Consider the following 24,812-nt stretch of genomic DNA (forward strand, 5'->3'; position numbering starts at 1 on the left):
GGTCCCCTTTCCTCCTCTCTTCCTATCTGGACTGATTACCTTACCTGCTCAGAAGTTTGGAGACCCTTTCTTATTAAATCCATTCCACTCTGTCATGGCCTTTTCTTTTCATTACAACATTATTTACCGGTTCTCAACTGCATTGTTTTGCCTTTGTTGATTTGTTGCCTTTAAATTGTCCAGTAGTCCTCTGTGAGACTGTAAGCTCTTTGAAGGCAGAAACAGCTGCTGTTTCTCCCCATTCCTCCTCTTTCCCTTATTTTTTCCCTACTGCGTTCATCCCACCTCCACTTTAGCCCTCATCTCTCCCTTTTTCCCTGCCATTTCTCCTCTTTTTGTTTGCTGGTCTCATTTAGAGTACTGCTACTTCTGTTTGCTAAGCTTACATGCATTATTTATTCAGATAGCTTTTCATTAGAACAGGGTTTGAAACTTCAAAATGCCTCTGAGGATTGCAGAGTAAATAGGGCCAGGTATGATACACGAGTGCCATGACTGCAGTAAAGTGGGTAGTGCATGCTTCACATTAACAGGGCAACTCTTTTACTTCTGTGCTTTAGCTGATGACTCCTGTGAGTTGTCAGATATTCTTACTTTCTAGAGAAATCAGGAATCTTATTTTAAAATACTGACAACAAGTTTAATTTAAAAAATAATACTTTGCAGATGAAACATAGTATGTCGGTGAGGTGGATTTAGTTTGCAGGCTGCCTGTGACCTCTTGCTTTCCAATTATTCCCTATTAGTATCAGTGCTGTAGTATAGAACAAGGTGAACTATATTTTAAGGGGTATTAGATTAGAAGTGAAATCATGCAGCAGTGTTGTACTTGATCAGTTGTATGTATGTGTGTGTGTGTGTGTGTGTGTGTGCTCAGTCGCTTCAGTCGTGTCCAACTCTTTGCGACCCCATGGACGGTAGCCCGCCAGGCTCCTCTGTCCATGGGATTCTCCAGGCAAGAAAACCGGAGTGGGTTGCCATGCCCTCCTCCAGGGGATCCTCCTGACCCAGGGATCGAACCCTCCCCTCTGGTGTCTCCAGCAGTGCAGGTGAATTCTTTACCGCTGAGCCACTAGGGAAGTCCTGATCAGTAGTACATTACAGGTCAAAGGGTTTTCTTTAACTTTTAACAGAAAAGTAGAGGGTTTAACCTAGGTGTACTAGGAAAACTGAATTGAGGCAATCACGCATGTTCCTTTAAATTGTTTTCTGCAGTATCTGTGAGTCATAGGATTGTGTATAAAATATTATGAATGTTTCTCTGCGGCTTTAACAGAGTTTCTGCAAGTTCCACTCTAGGAGTAGCTGTATGTCAATCTTGAATGAATTGACCCCTTTTCTTAGCTTGCCTGTCAGCTTTTATTGGTGACTTTGCAAATAGTGAAGAACCTACTCGCTGTGTGCTCTGCTAACTGGTAGGTAACAGCGTGACTTTATCCATGAGCAGTCCACAGGGTAATTACTTAAAGGCTTAAGAAGCTGTAGATTAGTTCCATGTACTGTGTGAGACCATTTTACCAGGTGGACTAATATCTTCAGCATCTTCAGTACGTTACAGTGGGATTGAGTTCTCAGTGGTGAGAAGGTGAAGCTGGAATGATTATACCACAGGAGAACGCGGTGTGAAAAATAATAAATGCTCTAATCTTTCAAGTGCAAAATATAGGGCTTTGGCTTTTGTTCTCTGCTTGGAGATTATTTTTTTTCTTTTTTATATTAGATGTAGGAGTTGGAAAATACAGGCATGTTAGGAGAAGATAAGGCTTTATTCCATTTTTCTGTCTTTTATAGCGTCCAGTATCTGCACAGTTTCAGTCATCAACCGTCAAGCAGGTAAGTTCTGGATCATATGGAGAGTTCATTCAAACTTTTATCTCCATTCCCCAAATGGAAAGCCTTTTAGCTTCACCGTTTCACAGTATATATTTCATGCACCTGCTCCTTGAATAGTATAACAATGTAAAATAGAATAAGTGAAAATGAATGCTGAGATCTTTTCAGATGTAGTATATAAAAGTAGAGGTTGCAGGGATTTCTGAATCCTCTTTTTCTGATAGTGATCATGCTGTGATGGAGGCAGCTGAATCCAGATGATGAACACAGTTTAGAGGCATATCTATGGCTTTGACTAAAATATTCCAGAAAGGAAATATCATCGTTCACAAGTCACCTTTCATTTGTTCAGGTGTCTTATGAAACATACCCTTGTCAGGAGCTTAATGTTGGAAATGTTTTCACATTGGATATTGGGCTATATTTGTTTGTTTGTTTGTTTTTTAACAGAAGCCTTTTCTTATGTGTAGTGATATGTAGTCATGAATCTTAGAAACGCTGCCATCATTACTATCTTAGTTACTACCTATAAAATAAAGACAGAATATTTTATCTCAGTCTCTGAATGATCAGCATGTGTCTTCCTTCTGTTCTTGTTAGCAGTATGTGAGATACACTGTTGCTTTCCTCTATGCAGCTTTTTTTTAGCATCTTTTTGAAGTGATAGGGTAGTAGTGAGGGGACTGCTCCTGCTATTTGATGCGTTGATGTGGAGGATGTAGATGTTCCCATTCATAAATGCGTCACTTGCAATTATTAATCCTTCAGTAAAAGGCTCCCGTATATATTTATTTTGGTGTTTGTACTCTCTGATACAGATTCTTTCAAGCTTGGAAGCTTGAATTGTAAGTTTCTAGCTATTATTTTTGATAAAGTGATTTACATGGTATATATGAATTCAAGAAATGGAAAAAAAAAAAAGACCTGCTGTGTTGTCTAATATTTGGTAACTGATTAGCATAGTTTTGTAATACAAGTTTTGTTGTTTAACTGGTGGAATTCAAAACTCTGTAATGGTGTTTTGTATTTAGCAGGTACCTAAGTGTGCAAGCTCCTCTCCATGGCAAACAAAAAACAGACAAAACCCAAGGCTGTTGCTTTCAAAGACCTTATACTCTACGTATCTCTTGACCTAATCTCTTTAAGGAGAACATTAAAGTACTGTTTCATAGCCGTCTGAACTTGACTCCAAAGAAGTGTCTTTGATATGGAATTCTAATCTTAATGTCCCATTACCTGTTTTAATTCTGTTCTACCTCTATTGCTTGAATATTCATAAGTTGCAAACAACCTATGGACAAGCAAGGTCTCACTGTAGTGGTTAGGTATTTCAGCACGGCTCACATGATGCAAAGGCTCGTGACTTTATTGGGGCAGTCTTAAACGTATTGAATTCTTAACTCTTATTGTCCTTTGCAATGTTCTCCCGTGTCCCTGTCTTTCTGTTAATGAAACACTTTCAAGTCTACAATAGTTTCATCAGAGCTAAGTGAAAAAAGAAAAGAAACTCTTAGCTCTGGCCATTTAGACTGTAAACATTTCTTTTTTTGGTGCTGTCAGATTGTTGAAGATACATTTTTTTACTTGTTGTCTGATAATTCCTTTTTAATCCATTATCTTTTTCTCCATTTCTCCCTTCCCTTGAAGGCCTATGGTTTAATATTTTTCACTCAACAGAAATTATATTTTAGTGTTCCAAGGCAGGCAGTATTGTTCTGTGGAAGGAACAGGGACTTTGAGGTCAGATAGACCTGGGTTCGAATTTGAACTCTGCCAGTCACTAACTCTTAGACCTTCAGCAAGTTCGTTTATTTCTCAGGCTCACTTCCCTCATCCATCAAATGAGGGTGTGTGTTCAGTCGCTAAATTGTGTCTGACTCTTTGAGACCCCATGGAATGCAGCACACCAGGCTTACATGTCCTTCACTATCTCCCAGAGTTTGCTGAGATTCATGTCCACTGAGTCAGTGATGCTATCAAACCTTCTCATCCTCTGCCACCCTTTTCTCCTTCTGCCTTCAGTCTTTCCCAGCATCAGGGTCTTTTTCAATGAGTTAGTTGTTAGTTCTTTGCATCAGGTGGCCAAAGTATTGGAGCTTCCGCTTCAGCATCAGTCCTTCCAATGAATATTCAGGGTTGATTTCCTTAAGAATTGACTGGTTTAATCTTGCAGTCCAAGGGACTCTCAAGAGGCTTCTCCCATTCCTTTCTTACCATAATTCCATTTGTGTTTTACACAAATTACATTACAAATGAGGGTAGTAATACACAAATGGAGTTATGCTGAGAAAGGAATGATCAAACATAGGGAAAATACTTGGGATAGTTTTGGACACACAGATAACCCTCAGAAGATTTAGTCCCCTTCACACTTTCAAGTCCTATTTTGATTTTCCTTTTTCCATTGTCAGTATCTGGTGTTATTTTGATATTCACTTATTTATAGTCATGTCTTTTCACATTTACTATCATCAAGAAATGCAAATCAACCCAATTAATTTATTATTCATCCTTCCAGACACCAATACATATTCTAAATTCAATGCTTAATCAGTACCCAGTCACCTCCTAATTTGATTCACTGCTACTTATCTTACCTTATAGTTGTCTTTTAACTGTGTTCAGCTTTTATTGGTGTATTTTATTATATCATGATACTGAGTCCTGATTGGAAATAAAACTAAAAGTAAAAATTCTATAAAATTTTCACAGATGCTTCTCTAACAACCAGAGACATTAAATATTTTTGTGCTTTTCCTCCTTTTTGTTATTTTGTCCAAAAAATCAAAATTTTAAAGCATGTTTTAAAATAAAGCAGTCTCCGTACTACTATTCTTTATGAACCCATTAAACTCTAAATGTTTATGGATTTTTTTTCTTTTAATATTTGTTCCATTATTTTACTAGGGATTCAAGTTAGACTTACCAGGCGGTAATCACCAGGAGCATACTTCTTACATTTTTGAAGATTGGTACCTCATTTGTTTTTTTCTAATCCTCTGGTACCTCCTCAGTTCTCCATGATTTTTCAAACATAATTGTAAGTGGTTTTGGTAAGTTTTTTTGTTTTTAAAGCCAGTTCTGTTAATAACAAGATGCATGTCTCTCAGACCTGCTGACTTAGGTTTATTGCACATTTTCAGATGCTACATGTCTCTTTCTTTTACTGTAACACACACCTACTTACTTGCTTTCTTTTCTCCCCCCCTAATTTCTCAGTAGTGTACTTCCCGTTATCATTATATTTAAGACTTCTCTGTTAGCCATTTTTGGTCTATTTCCACCCAGATTTGTTCACATGTGGTCTTTTTTGGTTCATTTTCTTTCATTTGATAGCAGTGATTCATTTCACTTCTTAAACTTGTCCTTCTTATTTTCTGGGTGGCAAGATGCATCACATATAAATTGATGTGTTTCTAATCCATGTGTTTTTAACACAGAATTCCAAACTTTGTAAAATTGAGTTGGGAGATTTTTTTATTCTCTGCATGTGTTCTCTTTCAAACAGATTTTTTTTTAACCCCTCAATTTTGATATCTTTGAGGATGCCTCACCATTTTTTTATTTTCTGTGTTTGTCCAGTTCTCCTAACTGGTACTTTTCAGTTCTTCCCTAGCAACAAAAGTTAGCTGTGTACATGTTTCTTCCCTGGGTGTAGTTGTGTATCCTGAGTTGTACTAATGCTATTTTAACAATTTAGATTCATGTTGCATGGCAGAATTCTTACTGTGACAGTTAAAAGTGTATCTGAGAACCCAGTAGTTTAAATCTTGTGTCATCTAGCCAGAGGCAGTGGTTCTTTTTGCGTTCAGAGGAGCTTTATTTCCTTAGTGTAGTCAGTCAATTCATTGGAGTATGTGGATTTATTCTATCTACTACCTGGAGAATGAAGCTGAGTTTTTGTGTCCAAAGTCAAAACCACAGAATGGCTTGCATTTAAACTATTTTGCTCTTATTTTTGACAATCCTGATGGCCTTTCAAGTCAGCCTTATTTCTTTTTTCTTTGCTTTTAATTTCTAAGTATCTCCTTGGTACTCATAAGCATTTTTCTTCTTTCTTTTTTTCTTTATTATCCTTTCTTCTCCCCTTTTTCTCTTACCTGTGTCTGTAATTCATTTGTTAAGGCTTCATTTCGTTAATAAGTATTTGTAGGTCTAGAATAGTAATGCTTTGCTGTTCCTGTATAAATACATTTCTCTATGAACCAGCACAACAGATATTATGTAGATTAAAAAATTGCTCTCTAATTTCAAATTTATTGAAAAGATGAGGTTGGCAAAATATTTTTGACTTTCTAATCTGATTATTTTCCACTGGCTTCTCCAAAGACATAGGACACCTGGGTGGATGTTAGAGAAGCATCTGAGATACCTAGATTTCAGGAGCTACATCTTTTCACATTTCTCCCTCTCAGCCTTCTTCTTCTTCATTTTTGTTGTTTTTAATATTTATTTGGTTGTGCTGGGTCTTAATTGCGGCATGTGGGACATTTCCCAACCAGGGATCGAACCCAGGTCCCCTGCATTGGGAGCACAAAGTATTAGCCACTGGACCACCAGGGAAGCCCCCCTCAGCCTTCTTAATGGTTGACACTGAGATAAATGGGTGAAGAGATTAAAGGAGTTTCCAGCCACATTTTTTTTCTCTTGAAGTAGCATTGAACTTTTCTTTGCAGCCTTGTGGTATTTGTGGCAGTAAAATAAAGACCTTGGTTCATGGAAGTTAACAGCTGGAGCATTCATCTAACAAGCACCATTACCCCCTCCTTTGTCTAACCTCCCGAGTACCCCGACCAGGAGCACCTGCTTGAATTCCTACACACCCCACTCAGATAACATTCACACAGGCATGCCGTGGCTGGAGTTAGGATTGTGTACTGTGAGTATTGTGAATGCGGGTCGGTGACAACTCTGAAAATGACTGGGAATGTTTTGAGGTGCTCATTCTTTGTGGGAGCAGGCTTAGATGAGTAGAGGAAGGTTGCAGCAGCATCATAATAATCTCAATCTTTGGAAGCCAGCAATATCACTCTATCAGGAAGCAGTTCTACAGAAATGAAAATTAGGTCCTAGGAAAGCAAAAAAAAAAAAGTTTAAAAAGATAAAAAAAGAAAAATAAACAAAAAACAAGCAAAAAACCCCTAATAAAGACAAGAGGTTGAACAACAACAACAAAAAAGACAAAAAAGCAAAAAAAAAAATTTTTTTAATTGGTGGTGCTCATCAGACGAGTGACTTGATCAGTAGTGACTTGATCCATGTTCATATAAATATGACGATTCCTTAAAACTATTCTGATAGGCAATAACTATTTCTTAAAATACTTTTATCAGTGACCTTGTAATACAGTTAATCAGCATTTTAAAGTAGCATTCTTTGTATTCTAAAATGCTTAATCTTTATTTTTATTTATATCATTAAAATGAATGCTTACTTCACATTCTCTTCTTTCATAATTTCAGAGGACTTTAAGATATCTTTAACTAGTGTGAGGTGATAAGGCAACTTGACTTTGGAGGTTTTACTGCCAGTGTCTTTCTGATCAAAGTCATGTTGTGACATGTGAGGTAGATAAGTCTTTTTAGCAAACAGTAAATAATGTGTGAAAATGACAGACGTCCTCAAGACACCCATTTAGTATTTTGGCTTTTCCAAATTATATGCTAAATAAGAACTCACACTTTAAAGATTTTTGAAAATGATTATATTGATTCCCTTCCTAAATTTTTAAACTTTTTTCTTAATTGCCCTGTAATCCCAACATGTGCTATGTAATGTATTTCCAGGGATTAGAAGGGAGTTGAATTTTTTTTCCAAAATCCTCTGCAAATTTTAATTCTAACCATGGTTGATCTGTGCGTCAGCACATTATTTATTTCTTAAAAAAATATTTATTGATCTCCTGCTTCATGCCAAGTAGTGTTCTAGATGCTAAAGATACCACAGGAAAAGCTAACGAGATAAAAGTTCCTGCCTTCACTATTGCTTGTATCTGCTGATTTCATGATTTTTCTTTCATGGATTTGCTTATCAGAAAATCTGTGTTTTATAACTCCATGCTGGTTTTAAAGATTAGTATATATTGGTCTCCCCTGCATCCAAAGATAAAGCCAATCATGGTTATTTATATACAGGTAGACGTTAGTCTGTATGCTACCATAACAAAATACCATAGACCAGGTGACTTAAACCACAGAAATCTATTTCTCACAGTTCTGACGGCTGGGAAGTTCCAGGTCAATGTGCTGGCAAGATAGGTTTTGCTCTGAGGCCTCTTCTTTTGGCTTGTAGATGGTCATCATCTTGCACTGTGCTCTTTGTGCATATTCAGGCAGAGAGAGAGAGAACAAGCTCCCTGGTGACTCTTGTTTACAAGGCATTTATCTCATTAGACCAGTGCCTCATTCTCACGTCCTCACCTACTTACCACCGAAAAGCCATGTCTCCAAATACCATCACATTGTGTGGGTTAGAGCTTCAGCATGAATTTTGGGGCAACACAAACATTTAGTTTAACAATGAGTATTGTTGAGGAGCTTCTCTTGTAACTCAGTTGGTAAAGGATCTGCCTGCTGTGTGGGAGACCTGGGTTCAATTCCTGAGTCAAGAAGATCCCCTGGAAAAGGAAATGGCAGCCCACTTTAGTATTCTTGGCTGGAGAATTCCACGGACAAAGGAACCTGGCAGGATATAGTCCGTGGGGTTGTGAGTTGGACACGACTTAGCAACTAAACCACTGCCATTGAGTGTAGCTAAAAATGTCAAAAGTGAGTTGTCAAAAAGCCTTTCCATAGATGTACACAAAGAGGAAAATAAACAATAGTTTCTGACAGTAAGATTTCTTCTGTCTGGTCAGAGTTACTTCTTGGACTCTTAGAGAGACAAATTGCACCCCCATTTCTTGGATTATTCATTCCTTATTCCCACTTGGCTGACTTAACTTGGCTGATTTAGTTATCAGCCAAGTTATCAGTTTTTTTAAAATAATAGTTTATTTTCACGTTTCATACATCTGCCTTCCTTTGTTGCCTTTATATTTCTCTGCTCTCATAACATCACAATCACTTAAAACTTTCATTCTCCGACAACCTTCCTGATCATCATTCAGAAGCTGAAGTCACCCTGATCATCTTTGGGGATCTCATAAGGAGCATGACCGACTGGGGTGCCTCCTTGGAGTACCCAAGGCAGTCATCCTAGATACAAGTCTCTTGAAGTCCAGCAGCTACAGTGTTTCTCACGTCATAGCCTTGCTCACATTTCTTTTCTGCATCACTGATAACTCTCATCTCAATATTTCCCCCTCAAGTTCTGAAACATCCCACTGTCCAACTTTGTCATCGGTGACATAGCAGATTGCTTATTGTTTTTCTGTCTTATGTATCACTTTTCCTAGCTCTCCTTCCCGAGTGTTAAAAAGAATATAGTGACTTCCTGAAATAAACACATATCTAATCTTCAGTTCAGTTCAGTCGCTCAGTCGTGTCCAACTCTTTGTGACCCCATGAATCGCAGCACGCCAGGCCTTCCTGTCCATCACCAACTCCCGGAGTTTACCCAAACACATGTGCATCGAGTCAGTGATGCCATCTAGCCATCTCATCCTCTGTCGTCCTCTTCTCCTCCTGCCCCCCAATCCCTCCCAGCATCAGGGTCTTTTCCAATGAGTCAACTCTTCACATGAGGTGACCAAAGTATTGGAGTTTCAGCTTTAGCATCAGTCCTTCCAGTGAACACCCAGGACTGGTCTCCTTTAGGACGGACTGGCTGGATCTCCTTGCAGTCCAAGGGACTTGCAAGAGTCTTCTCCAGCACCACAGTTTAAAAGCATCAATTCTTTGGCACTCAGCTTTCTTCACAGTCCAATTCTCACATCCATACATGACCACTGGAAAAACCATAGCCTTGACTAGATGGACTTTTGTTGGCAAAGTGATGTCTCTGCTTTTTAATATGCTGTCTAGGTTGGTCATAACTTTCCTTCCAAGGAGTAAGTGTCTTTTACTTTCATGGCTGCAGTCACCATCTGCAGTGATTTTTGGAGCCCCCAAAATTAAAGTCTGACACTGTTTCCACTGTTTCCCCATCTATTTCCCATGAAGTGATGGGACCAGATGCCATGATCTTCGTTTTCTGAATGTTGAACTTTAAGCCAACTTTTTCACTCTCCACTTTCACTTTCATCAAGAGGCTTTTTAGTTCCTCTTTACTTTCTGCCCTAAGGGTGGTGTCATCTGCATATCTGAGGCTATTGATATTTCTCCCGGCAATCTTAATTCCAGCTTGTGCTTCTTCCAGCCCAGTGTTTCTCATGATAACTCTGCATATAAGTTAAATAAGCAGGGTGACAATATACAGCCTTGACGTACTCCTTTTCCTATTGGAACCAGTCTGTTGTTCCATGTCCAGTTCTAACTGTTGCTTCCTGACCTGCAAATAGGTTTCTCAAGAGGCAGGTCAGGTGGTCTGGTATTCCCATCTCTTTCAGAATTTTCCACAGTTTATTGTGATCCACACACTCAAAGGCTTTAGCATAGTCAATAAAGCAGAAATAGATGTTTTTCTGGAACTCTCTTGCTTTTTCCATGATCCAGCAGATGTTGGCAAGTTGATCTCTGGTTCCTCTGCCTTTCCTAAAACCAGCTTGAACATCAGGAAGTTCATGGTTCACGTATTGCTGAAGCCTGGCTTGGAGAATTTTGAGCATTACTTTACTAGCGTGTGAGATGAGTGCAGTTGTGCGGTAGTTTGAGCATTCTTTGGCATTGCCTTTCTAACCTTACATTGAAGTTATTTTCAGATTTTTTCCCCCATATCTTTCAAACTGTTAGATTTATGTCAAAACGAAGATTAGGAGTAAGTACTAGCTTAGGAAGCCATGTGAGTATCTTTCTTTTTTGTGTGTCTGTTTCAACCCGTAGTGTTTTCGTTCTGTCCTTTTTTTCTCTTCTTTGAATTTACTAGCTTTCATCTGTTTGCCAGGATTTCAGGCTAAGAGATCTATTACAGAAAGTGGGCTTTGGATTTGAGCTTATACATATTATGAAACATAATGGTATTGAGGGACTGACTAGAGGGAAGTGAAGAAAGACGATGGCAATACGTTTTGTTTTTCTTTTTTCTCCTCCCTAGCGTTCCCGTCCACTCTCCGCCAGTGATGCGGAAATGAAAAACCTTGTGGGCTCAGCACGGGAGAAGGTGCCGGGGAAGTTAGGTGGCTCTGTGCTTGGTCTGTCAATGGAGGAGGTAAAGATGACTCCATCTCAGGCCTGTGTGGGTTAACATAGGGTTCAGTGAAAAATAGTGATTCATAATATTCATGACAGTCCTGTCTTACACTGAACATGGGAGATATAGCCTCTCAAAAACAGCATCTTAAAGGGAATTAATTTCTTCCTTCATGCTTCTTGCATATTCTCGGGTCATAACTCTGTCCTGTAACCACATGGATTACATTTATCAAAATAGGTGCTCATTTTATTTTCTCTTCCTCCATGTAGATCAAAGTTTTACGGAGGGTGAAGGAAGAGAATGATCGGAGAGGTGGATTTATTCGCATATTCCCCACATCAGAGACATGGGAAATATATGGGTGAGGTGACTACCTTTTTTTTTTTTTTTTAAATCTGTACCTCAGGTCCAGAGAATTGAATTAATTGTGACATAGTATCATCAGTGCTCTCTACTTGGTGCTTTTCTTATCTTAATTATTTGTAACAATAATGAATATTAGTCCACCAGAGAACTAAAGCTTTAATGATAATTTAATCTACTTGTGCATCATTCCTCCCTTTTTGCTAGTTCCCTGCTTCCTTCCTTACTAGCCCTCTAGCCCAGAGTTAGATACTGTCCTAAATTTTGTGGTTATTATTACCTTGATTTGAAAAAAATTTTTTTTACCTTCTGTTAAGTGTATGTAGACAATATACTGTTTATTTTTAATCATTGTTGAGATCAAGTTTTCATGCCATAAAATGCATCCATTTTATTTTAAGTTTGGTGATGAATTTTGACAAATATAGCTATCAATTTAATCACCACAATCAAGATATAGAACATTACGTTACCTCCAGATGGCCTCTCATGGCCCTTTACAGTCAGTGCCTCATTACCCTGAGCCTCCAATAGCTACTGATTTGCTTTTTATAGCACTATAGTTTTTCTAGAATTTTATACAAATAGAATCATACAGTATATATTTTTCAATGTCTGCATTCTTTTGTTTGGCATAACTTTGAGAATTGTCCATGTTGTGTGAAACAGTGGTAGTTCATTCCTTATCATTATTACATACCGTTTCATTGTATGAATATAGCACAGTTTGTTTATCTCCTCACCTTTGTGGAACATTTGGATTGTGTCCAGTTTGGGGCTGTTGTGAAGAAAGCTGCTGTTACGAACATTCATGCACAAGTCTCTGTGTGGATATATGATTTTGTGTTTCTTGAATAAATACCTAGGGGTGGAGTAGGTGGGTCATATGATAAGGGATAAGAGAAAGAACCATTTTACATTTACCAGTGATGCACTGGCGACCCACTCCAGTACTCTTGCCCGGAACATCCCGTGGACGGAGGAGCCTGGTAGGCTGCAGTCCATGGGGTCGCGAAGAGTTGGACACAACTGAGCGACTTCACTTTCACAGATTGGAAAAGGAAATGGCAACCCACTCCAGTGTTCTTGCCTGGAGAATCCCAGGGATGGGGGAGCCTGGTGGGCTGCCGTCCATGGGGTCGCACAGAGTCGGACACGACTGATGCGACTTAGCAGCAGCAGCAGCATGGGAGTTCCACTGACTTCCTGTCCTTGCTAGCAGCTGGTAAAATGTCAAGCTTTTTTAATTTTACTCATTCTAGTGTGTGTGTGTTTGTGTGTGTGTGTGTGTGTAGTGTTTATTTGTAGTTTTAATTTGTTTTTGTCTGATGAACAATGATATTGAGCCTTCATGTGCTATTGGCCATTTTTGTATCTTTCTTTTTTCATTTTAAATTTTAAGATTTTTATTTTTTTATTTCTATGTTATAGAGGACTCTTAATATAAGTCCTTTCCCAGATATTTACATTGTGAATATTTTCTCCAAGTCTGTGGCTAGCCTTTTTGTTTATAACAGTGGCTTTCAAAATACAGAAGTTTTACATGTTAATGAAATCCAATTAACTAATTCTTTTTTAAGATTTTTGCATTTTGTGTTTTCTAAGGCTTTACCAACCCCAAGTTCACAAAGCCTTTTCTCTTTTGTTTTTTTCTAGAAGTTTTATAATTTTGGCTTTTATATTTAGGTCTATGATATGTATTGATTCAATTTTAGTGTATGGTGTGACATAAGGGTTGAAATTCCTTCCATATGGATGTCCATTTGTTCCAGCACCATTTTTTGAAATTACCTTATTGAATTTAACTTGGCATCTTTGTTGAAAATTAACTGAAATATATATGTATCTATTTCTAGACTTTATTCAGTTTCACTGATCTATGTGTTTGTCTTAATATCTGTAGCTTTATACTAAGTCTTGAAATTAGGTAGTGTAAGTCTTCCAACTTTGTTCTTTTTCACAAGTATTGTGACTCTTTTGTGTCCTTTGTATTTCCAAAGGAAGTTTAGAATTTTTTTTGTCAGTTTCTATGCTGACTTTTGGTTGGCATTACCTTGAACATATAGATTAATATTGGGAAAGTGGATATTTTAACAGTTATTGAATTTTCCAAATCCATAAACATGATATATCTCATTTCCCTATTTGTTTAGGACCTCTTTGCTTTCTTTCTCTTAGCAGTGTTTTATGGTTTTCAGTGTAAATCTTGAACACATTAAACTTACTGCTTAGTATTTCATGTACATGTTATTTTTAACAGCTTTGTTGAGTTATAATTGATATACAATAAGATTCGCATATTCAAAGTGTACTATTTCATAAAGTAAGATATGTATAAATCCCTGAAACTACCCACCGCAGTCAACACAGTGAACATGTACATCACTCCCAACTGTCTCTTTGTCCCCCTTGGTGATTCCTCTCTCCTGTTCCTCCTTTCCCTGCCCTACCTGTCCCAGGTAGCTACTGATCTGCTTTCTGTCAATAAAGAGATATGTTCTTTTCCTAGGATTTCATATATGGAATTCTGTTGGTTGGCCTCTTACTTGCTGATCTTTCTTTTTATCTGGCAAGATTATTTTTTGATTCATACATGTTATAGCATGTATCAGTGGTTTGATCTCCTTTTATTGTCGAGTGGCATTTTGTTAACAGACATATATCAGAATTTGTTTATCCTCTCCTCTGTGGATTAACATTTAGGTTCCTCCTAGTTTTTTGGTTATTGTAAAGAAAGGCTCTGTGAGCATCTGTATAGAAATTTTTATATAAACATGTGCTTTCATTTCTCTTAGGTAAATGCCTACTTGTGGAATGACTGGATCATATCATTGTATATGTTTCACTTTTTAAGAAACTGCCATGTGGTTTTACCATTTTGCATTCCTATCATAAATGTATGAGAGCTTCACTCTCTCCACATCCTCATCACCAGTTTGTATGGCCAGTTTAATTTTAGCTCCTCTAAGAGAGGTGTAGTGATATCTCATGGTTTCACATGCATTTTCCTAATGATTAGTGATGTTGAGCATGTCTTCATGTACTTATTTGCCATTTGATGACTAGATATTTTGCCCATTTTTAAAATGAGTTTGTTTTCTTATAATTGAGCTATGAGAGTTCTTTTTTTTTGGATATGATTCCTTTATCAGATGTGTGCATTGAGAAGATTTCCACCACCCCTCCCTCCACCTCCCCTGCCCCCCACCCCCGATATGTTGCTTGTCTTCTCATCCTTTAAATAGTAGCTTTTGAGGAGCAGAGATTTTTAAGTCCAATTTTTTTGTTTTAATTACTGTGCTTTGGCATCTAAGAAATTTTTGCCTATCTCAAGTTTTCTTTTAGATATAGTTTTAAGTTTTACATTTAAGTCTGTTCCATTTTGAGTTAATTTTTGTATATGGTACAAAAATTATGTACCATGTATATATATGGATCATAGTTCTTTCTTCTTCCAGATGGATATCCAATAGTTTTTGCACCACTTTTTGAAAAGACTACCTTTTGTCCATTGAACCATCTTTTCACTTTTGTGGAAAACCACTGTTTATTCTATTCCACTAATCTTTTTGTCTTTGTGCCAATACAGTACCACACTGTCTTGATTACTGTAGCTTTATAAAAAATCTTGTTCTAACTTTGCTCTTTTTCCAGGTTGTTTTGGCTATTCTAGGTCATTTGCACTTCCATTTGGATTTTAGAATTAGTTTGTCAGTTTCTACGAAAAAGCCTCCTTGGGATTTTGATTGGGATTGTATTGGCTCTCTAGATCAGTTTGAAGAGAATTGACATCTTAACAATATTGAGTCTTCCAGCCCATGAACAAGGTATATTTGTCCATTTATTTAGGTCATCTTTAATTTTTCTCAGCAGTGTTTTGTGGTGTTCAGTGTACAGATCTTTCACATTTTTTTTGTCAGATCTATTCCTAAGTATTTAATATGTTTTGATTCGAGTATAACTGATTTTGTTTTTTTAATTTCAATGTCTGATAGTTTGTTGTTAGTACATAGGAATATAGTTGACTTTTCCATATTGACTGGGGCATCCCTGATAGCTCAGCTGGTAAAGAATCTGCCTGCAATGCAGGAGACCCTGGTTCGATTCCTGGGTCTGTAAGATCCGCAGGAAAAGGGATAGTCTACCCACTCCAGTATTCTTGAGCCTCCCTTGTGGCTCAGCTGGTAAAGAATCCACCTGCAATGTGGGAGACCTGGGTTCGATCCCTTGGTTGGGAAGATCCCCTGGAGAATGGAAAAGCTACCCACTCCAGTATTCTGGCCTGGAGAATTCCATGGACTGTGTAGTCCGTGGAATCGCAAAGAGTTGGACACGGCCAAATGACTTTCACTTTCACGTGTGTCCTGTAATCTTGCACTACCCGGGGCTTTCCAGGTGGCACTAGTGGTAAAGGACCTGCCTGTCAGTGTAGGAGATGTGAGAGATGAGGGTTTGATCCCTGGTTCGGAAAGCTCCCCTGGAGAAGGGCAATGGTAACCCACTCCAGTATTCTTGCCTGGAGAATCCCCTGGACAGAGGAGCCTGGTGGGCTACAGTCCATAGGCTACAGCCCATAGTCCATTGCACAGAGTCGGACACAAGTGAAGCAACTTAGCTTGCACGCACACAATCTTGCTAAACTCACTTGTCAGTTATTGAAGGTTTTTGGAGATTCCATAGGATCTCCTACCTAGTTGAAAATATTGTCTGTGAATAAAGACAGTTTTCTTTCTTTCCAATCTGGATATGTTTTATTGCTTTATTCTTGCTTGATTACATTGGTAAGAACCTCCAGCACAGTGTTGAGCAGGACCAGTGAGAGCAGACATCCCAGTCTGGTTTTCATTCTTAGGGCAAGCATTCAGCCTTTCATTATTAAGTATGATGTTGCTGCTGCAGTTGCTGCTGCTAAGTCGCTTCAGTCGTGTCCGACTCTGTGCGACCCCATAGATGGGCAGCCCACCAGGCTCCCCCGTCCCTGGGATTCTCCAGGCAAGAACACCGGAGTGGGTAAGTATGATGTTAGTGTTAGGTTTTTCGTAGATGTGCTTCATCAGATTGAAGGAGTTCCCTTCTATTTCTCTTTTGCTAAGAGTTTTTATCAGAAATGGGTGTTCAGTTCAGTTCAGTTGCTCAGTTGTGTCCGACTCTTTGCGACCCAATGAATCGCAGCACGCCAGGCCTCCCTGTCCATCACCAACTCCCGGAGTTCACTCAGACTCACGTCCATCGAGTCAGTGATGCCATTCAGCCATCTCATCCTTTGTTGTCCCCTTCTCCTCCTGCCCCCAATCCCTCCCAGCATCAGAGTCTTTTCCAATGAGTCAACTCTTCTCATGAGGTGGCCAAAGTACTGGAGTTTCAGCTTTAGCATCATTCCCTCCAAAGAAATCCCAGGGCTGATCTCCTTCAGAATGGACTGGTTGGATCTCCTTGCAGTCCAAGGGACTCTCAAGAGTCTTCTCCAACACCACAGTTCAAAGGCATCAATTCTTCAGCGCTCAGCTTTCTTCACAGTCCAACTCTCACATCCATACATGACCACAGGAAAAACCATAGCCTTGACTAGACGGACCTTTGTTGGCAAAGTAATGTCTCTGCTTCTGAATATGCTATCTAGGTTGGTCATGATTTTCCTTCCAAGGAGTAAGCGTCTTTTAATTTCATGGCTGCAGTCACCATCTGCAGTGATTTTGGAGCCCAAAAAAATAAAGTCTGACGCTGTTTCCACTGTTTCCCCATCTATTTCCCATGAAGTGATGGGACCGGATGCCATGATCTTTGTTTTCTGAATGTTGAGCTTTAAGCCAACTTTTTCACTCTCCACTTTCACTTTCATCAAGAGGCTTTTGAGTTCCTCTTCACTTTCTGCCATAAGGGTGGTGTCATCTGCATATCTGAGGTTCTTGATATTTCTCCCGGCAATCTTGATTCCAGCTTGTGTTTCTTCCAGTCCAGCATTTCTCATGATGTACTCTGCATATAAGTTAAATAAGCAGGGTGACAATACACAGCCTTGACGTACTCCTTTTCCTGTTTGGAACCAGTCAGTTGTTACATGTCCAGTTCTAACTGTTGCTTCCTGACCTGCATACAAATTTCTCAAGAGGCAGATCAGGTGGTCTGGTATTCCCATCTCTTTCAGAATTTTCCACAGTTTATTGTGATCCACACAGTCAAAGGCTTTGGCATAGTCAGTAAAGCAGAAATAGATGTTTTTCTGGAACTCTCTTGCTTTTTCCATGATCCAGCAGATGTTGGCAATTTGATCTCTGGTTCCTCTGCCTTTTCTAAAACCAGCTTGAACATCAGGAAGTTCACAGTTCACATATTGCTGAAGCCTGGCTTGGAGAATTTTGAGCATTACTTTACTAGTGTGTGAGATGAATACAATTGTGCGGTAGTTTGAGCATTCTTTGGCATTGCCTTTCTTTGGGATTGGAATGAAAACTGACCTTTTCCAGTCCTGTGGCCACTGCTGAGTTTCCCAAATTTGGTATATTGAGTGCAGCACTTTCACAGCATCATCTTTCAGGATTTGAAATAGCTCAACTGGAATTCTATCACCTCCACTAGCTTTGTTCATAGTGATGCTTTCTAAGGCCCACTTGACTTCACATTCCAGGATGTCTGGCTCTAGGTCAGTGATCACACCATCGTGATTATCTGGGTCGTGAAGATCTTTTTTGTACAGTTCTTCTGTGTATTCTTGCCACCTCTTCTTAATATCTTCTGCTTCTGTTAGGTCCATGCCATTTCTGTCCTTTATCAAGCCCATCTTTGCATGAAATGTTCCCTTGGTATCTCTAATTTTCTTGAAGAGATCTCTAGTCTTTCCCATTCTGTTGTTTTCCTCTATTTCTTTGCATTGATCGCTGAGGAAGGCTTTCTTATCTCTTCTTGCCATTCTTTGGAACTCTGCATTCAGATGCTTATGTCTTTCCTTTTCTCCTTTGCTTTTCGCTTCTCTTCTTTTCACAGCTATTTGTAAGGCCTCCCCAGACAGCCATTTTGCTTTTTTGCATTTCTTTTCCATGGGGATGGTCTTGATCCCTGTCTCCTGTACAATGTCACGAACCTCATTCCGTAGTTCATCAGGCACTCTATCTATCACATCTAGGCCCTTAAATCTATTTCTCACTTCCACTGTATAATCATAAGGGATTTGATTTAGGTCATACCTGAATGGTCTAGTGGTTTTCCCTACTTTCTTCAGTTTCAGTCTGAATTTGGCAATAAGGAGTTCATGATCTGAGCCACAGTCAGCTCCTGGTCTTGTTTTTGCTGACTGTGTAGAGCTTCTCCATCTTTGGCTGCAAAGAACATAATCAATCTGATTTCAGTGTTGACCATCTGGTGATGTCCATGTATAGAGTCTTCTCTTGTGTTGTTGGAAGAGGGTGTTTTTTATGACCAGTGCATTTTCTTGGCAAAACTCTATTAGTCTTTGCCCTGCTTCATTGAGTATTCCAAGGCCAAATTTGCCTGTTACTCCAGGGGTTTCTTGACTTCCTACTTTTGCATTCCAGTCCCCTGTAATGAAAAGGACATCTTTTTTGGGTGTTCGTTCTAAAAGGTCTTGTAGGTCTTCATAGAACTGTTCAACTTCAGCTTCTTCAGCGTTACTGGTTGGGGCATAGACTTGGATTACTTTGATATTGAATGGTTTGCCTTGGAAATGAACAGAGATCATTCTTTCATTTTTGAGATTGCATCCAAGTACTGCATTTTGGACTCTGTTGTTGACCATGATGGCTACTCCATTTCTTCTGAGGGATTCCTGCCCGCAGTAGTAGATATAATGGTCATCTGAGTTAAATTCACCCATTCCAGTCCATTTGAGTTCGCTGATTCCTAGAATGTCGACATTCACTCTTGCCATCCCTTGTTTGACCACTTCCAATTTGCCTTGATTCATGGACCTAACATTCCAGGTTCCTATGCAATATTGCTCTTTACAGCATCGGACCTTGCTTCTATCACCAGTCACATCCAAAGCTGGGTATTGTTTTTGCTTTGGCTCCATCCCTTCATTCTTTCTGGAGTTATTTCTCCACTGATCTCCAGTAGCATATTGGGCACCTACTGACCTGGGGAGTTTCTCTTTCAGTATCCTATCATTTTGCCTTTTCATACTGTTCATGGGGTTCTCAAGGCAAGAATACTGAAGTGGTCTGCCATTCCCTTCTCCAGTGGACCACATTCTGTCAGATCTCTCCACCATGACCCGCCCATCTTGGGTTGCCCCACAGGCATGGCTTAGTTTCATTGAGTTAGACAAGGCTGTGGCAGACACACTGAAATGGATGTTAGATTTTGCCAATTACTTTTTCTGCATCTCTTGACATAATAATATGTTTTTTCTGTTTTGTTTTTTTAATATAGTGAATTACATCCATTTTTTAATGTTAAACTCAACATTGCTTTCCTGAAATAAATTCCATTTGGTCTGACATGTATCCTTTTAAAGACTATTGAATTTGATTTACTAAAATGAGATTTTTACATCTCTGTTCATAAGAGATACTGATCTGTGGTTTTATTATAATATATTTGGTTTCAGTATGAGGATAATGCTGGCCTCATAGAATAAGTTGGGTAGTGTTCTCATCTCTTCAATTTTCTGGAAGAATTTATGGAGAATTGGTATTTTTTAATTTCTTGAATGTTTGGTAGAATTCACTAGTGAACTATCCGGACCAGAAGTTCAATTTCAGTTTCTTTAACACATGCAGGGCTATTCAGATTAGCTCTTTGTAGTTGAATGACCTTTGGTAGTTGGTATCTTTTCAAGGATTTGTCCATTTCATATATGTTGTGTTTGTAAGCACAAAATTATTCCTAATATTCACCTATCCTTTTAATATTGGTAGAATCTGCAGTGATGTTACTTCTCTCATTTCTGATATTGGTAATTTAATTCTTCTCTCTTGTTATCATATTCAGTCTGGCTAGAGGTTTATCAATTTCATTGATCTTCTAAGAGACCCAGTTTTTAGTTTCATTGTTTTCTATTTCTTATACATTGACTTCCTTCTAATATTGTTACCTTTCTTTAACTTACTAGGGGACTTCATTTGCTTTTTTTCCCCCCTAGTTTCTCTAGATAGAAGCTGATGTCATTGATTTGAGACCTTTCTTCTTTTCTGTATGTGTTTAAGCGCTATAAATTTCCTACCAAGTACTGTTTTTGCAGAGTTCCATATATTTTGATTGTTGTATTTTTTGTTTTTATTCTGTCTTTGGCCTATGGACTATTTAGAAATGCGTTATTTAGTTTTCAGATATTTGGATTTTTTTCTAGAGATTTTTCTGTTAATGATTTCCAGTTTACTTCTTTTGTACTCAGAAAATGTACTTTGTGTAAGCTGAATCTTTTAAAATGTACTGAGACTTGTTTTATGGTTCAGGATATGACTTGTCCTAGAGTCGGACACAACTGAAGCAACTTAGCAGCAGCAGCAGCAGCAAACGTAACATGTACATTGAAAAGAATATACATCCTGCTATTTATTGTTGGGTGGAGTGTTCTATAAATGTCTGTTAGGTCAAAGTATTGGACAGTTCAGATGTTCTCTATTTTACTAATTTTATCAGTCATCAAGAGTGTATGTTGAAATCTCCCATTGTAATTGAGACCTTGGCAGTTTCTCCTTTTGGTTTTGTCAGTTTTTCTTCTCGTGGATTTTGGAACTCTGTCATTAGGTCCCTCTGCAATAGACTGGTTATGTCTTCTTCATAAATTGACTTATTTACTGCCATGAAATGTCCCTGTTTATCTTTGATAATGCTGTTTGTCCACAAGTCTGTTTGTCTGCTTAATATACTTGCTTTAGCTTTCTTTTTTTTTTAAGTTGTGTAGTATAATGATTTGACTTACGTCATGGAATGATTATCACAGTAAGTTTAGTGAACATCCATCAGCTCATAGAGACACAAAGTTAAACAGAGAAGAACTAAAACTAAAGAACTCTTAAGATTTAGTCTCTTAAAAATTTTTATCTATAGCATATAGAAGTATTAATTCTTTTTTACATGTTGTACATTATAACCCTAGTACTTCCTTATCTTGTAACTGGAAACTTGTACCTTTTGACTGTCTTCACCAGTTTCTCCTCCCCTCACCCTTACCCATTCCAACTTTCTTACGACTAGTGTTTGCATGCCGTATCTTTTTTTTTATTGTGTTACTTTTAATCTCTCTGCATCTTTATAGTTAAAGTAGATTACTGTCAAAAAAAGGAAGTCCTGCCATTGTGGCAACCTGGATGAACCTTAAGGGATAATGCTAGCTGAAATAAACCAGAACAGCAAATATTGTATAATCTCACTCATATGTGGAATCTTGATTGAAAAAAAAAAAGTAGAACTGATAGAAACAAAGAGTAGACTGATAGTTGCCATGGACTGGTATGGGGAAATAGGAGGTGTTGATCAAAGGGTACAAATCAGGTTTAAGATGAATAGACTCTGGGAATCTAATGTACAGCATGGTGATGTGATTGGATTTAATGTGCCACATTACTTTCTGTTTTCTTTTTGTCTAATGTGTTCTTTATTCCCTTTTTTTTTCTCCTGTCTTTTTTGGATTAATTCATTCCTCCTGCTTCTTTGTTGTGCTTTTTAAAAGTGTGGTTGCTCTAGGGTGACAATATACATCTTTTACTTATCATAGGGCACCTTGAAATAATGTTACACTATTTCATGTATAATTTAGGAATTTTACAACCTGTATACCTCCATTCTTCCCTCCTGTCCTTTGGGCTGTTGTTGTCATGCATTTTATTTCTATTTAAGTTTTAAATACCGTAGTGCTTTGGTTATTTTTGCTTTGAACAGTTTAAGGAAATTTAAATAGGAGGGAAAGTCTCATAATTATGCATTTACTATCATTTCCATTGCTCTTCTTTCTTTTATGTTGATCATATTTTTATCTGACATCATTTTCTTCCATCTGAAGAACTTTTAGGATTTATTTTAGTGCAATCAATTCTCTCAAGTGTTGTTTATCTGTAAGTCTATCTTATATTTTCAATTTTGAAAGATTTTTTTCATTGGTTTTAGAGTTCTGGGCTGGCACTTATCCCCTGATACTTCAAAAGTATTGTTCTGTTGGCTTTTGGCTTTTCTGATTAGAAGCACGCAGTAATTTTTTCCTTTGTTCTTTGGTGCATAATGTGGCTCTTTTTCTCAGCCTGCTTTTTAGATTATTTCTTGATAACTGATTCTCAACAATGTGATTATGATATATGCTTTGGTGTCATTTTCTTCATGTTTCTTCTGCTTCAGATTCATTGAGTTTCTTGGTCTATGGAGTTATATATAGTTTTCCTCAAATTTGGAAAACTTTTGGCAGTTATTTCCTCAAATTTTTTGTTTGTTTATTTGCTTTTTCCATTTCCCTCCTCTCCTTTCAGTACTATGGTTACATAGCTCCATTCATTTTTTTATATTCTTTTTCTTTCTTCATTTTGGATGGTTTTCTTTCTCTGGTTCTCATTTTATTCATCTTTGAAGGAATTAAATCATCTGCAGTGTTAAATCTTCTATTAATTCTAATCAATGAAATGTTCATTTCACGTATTTTATTTTTACCTTTAGGACTACCATCTGTTTCTCTTTATATCTTCTTTTTCTCTTTTGAAAAATTATTTTTATGATTTCCTTTAGACTCATGTGCATGTATTATGTTTATAATAACTGTTTTAAAATCTTGTTCTATTATCTCTGTCATTTCTGAGTCTGTTTCTATTGACTGATTTTCCTTTTGTCAATGAGTTGTATTTTTTCTGTTTCTGCAGATGTACAGTGATTCTTTTAAAAGGGAATGTTGTAATTGCACATTATAAATGTTGTATGGTTGTGTTTGGATTTTATTGCTTCTTTAAAGCCTGTTGAAAGTTCTTTTTAGGCTAGACACTTAAGTTACTTGTAGATCAGCTTAATCTTTTTCAGGCTCATTTAAAAGTGTTTTTATGGTTTGTTTAGAATAGCTTTTTGTCTAGGTCTAGGATAATTCCACTACTGAAGACTCTTTGCGGGTGTCTGTTAAATGACTCCCATGTTCAGTGAGATCTCTCCATTCTGGCTGGTGGGAACTCAGATCAATTGGCAGCCTTGTATGTGCAAAGTATTCAGCTTACACTTTCTCCTTAATTTCTTTACTCTGACAGTTGCTCCTTGCACAGCCTGTGCACTTTTTCACCTTGTGCCTGAGTAGATCTGAATTCATCCAAAGATTCAAAGGGTCCTTTGTGATGATTTTTTTGTTTGTTTTGATTTCTTCTTATGTATAGCTTCTTCCTTTCCAGGACATTGCTCTGAAAATTCTAGCACTTCTAGAACTATGATCTCTGTCTTGTGAACACAGAGACTCTTGGATTTTCCTTGAATTCCTTCTCTTTCTGCATTGTCTGAAATTGCCTCTGGTAGGAAGGTGGAACAGTCAGGGGCTCCCTTCATTTATCTCCCTTTTCAGGTATCACAGTCCTGAACTGCCTATTGTTTCATGTGTGCAAACAGCTGTTTCATATATTTTATGCACTTTTCTAGCTGTTTATGGTGAAAGAGCAAGTCTTACAGCAGTTATCATCTTATATGTAGAAACAGAATTCTGTTGTTTAGTTTGTATTGCTTTTGAACTTTTTCTTTTAAAAATGGCATGCTTTATGTATTCTTCCTTTTTTCATTCAATATTATATTATTAAGGTTTATTTTGTTACATGTAGCTTTTTAATTCATTCATTGTTTTTCAGTGCTTTATTATATTCTTCTATGACTTTATATCGCTGTTAAATTTCCCATTCTCTTTTTGATGGTATTTGACAACTTCCTGGTCTTTTTGCTGTTAAAGACAGCTGTGCTCTAAATATTATAATGTGTGTTTCCTGGGTATATATCTAGGAATGGAATGTATCTAGAGCAATAAGATAAGTGAATGTTCAACTTTAAAAGATAATGCTAAAAAAAGAAGGTAATGCTCAACTGTTTCCTGAGAAAAGTGAAAGAGAGCACTAAGAATTTTAAACTAATTGAGTTACCTTCATGCAGCGTGGAAAAGATGCACTTGTCTGCTAACAAATATTCCTTTTTTATTAATGTATGTTTATTGAATATCAACAAGTATTTAGCAGTATGCTTGGTGCTTTGAGTGTGAAACACGTGTTAGTTGGGATCTCTGTCCTTTGAGAGTTAGCAGTATGATTAGAGAGAATTTATTTATACATGTAATAGAAATAGCTCATATTTGTATTGCTCCTTGTAATTATAATGTACTTTATACACATCTTCCTGGTGGCTCAGATGGTAAAGAAACTGCCTGCAGTGCAGGAGACCCAGGTTCAATCCCTGGGTCAGGAAGATCCCCTGGAGAAGGAAATGGCAAC

At 37.8% G+C, this 24,812-nt stretch overlaps 1 protein-coding gene across 5 annotated transcripts in view; it reads left to right on the plus strand.

Moving 5' to 3' along the window:
• The window catches only part of TTLL5 (tubulin tyrosine ligase like 5), a 316,639-nt gene that overhangs the window by 68,561 nt on the left and 223,266 nt on the right, over positions 1 to 24,812 (plus strand). For 3 of the 5 annotated variants that reach the window (XM_055538712.1, XM_055538711.1, XM_055538713.1), the window contains exons 16-18: positions 1,792 to 1,833; positions 10,966 to 11,079; positions 11,334 to 11,425. In XM_055538712.1, the coding sequence (XP_055394687.1) occupies positions 1,792 to 1,833; positions 10,966 to 11,079; positions 11,334 to 11,425 (248 nt within the window). The remainder of the gene's footprint in view (positions 1 to 1,791; positions 1,834 to 10,965; positions 11,080 to 11,333; positions 11,426 to 24,812) is intronic. The other 2 variants (XM_055538708.1, XM_055538709.1) reach the window with 1 other exon arrangement.

The sequence above is a fragment of the Bubalus kerabau genome, chromosome 10 (assembly GCF_029407905.1).
Source record: "Bubalus kerabau isolate K-KA32 ecotype Philippines breed swamp buffalo chromosome 10, PCC_UOA_SB_1v2, whole genome shotgun sequence".
NCBI lineage: Eukaryota > Metazoa > Chordata > Mammalia > Artiodactyla > Bovidae > Bubalus > Bubalus kerabau.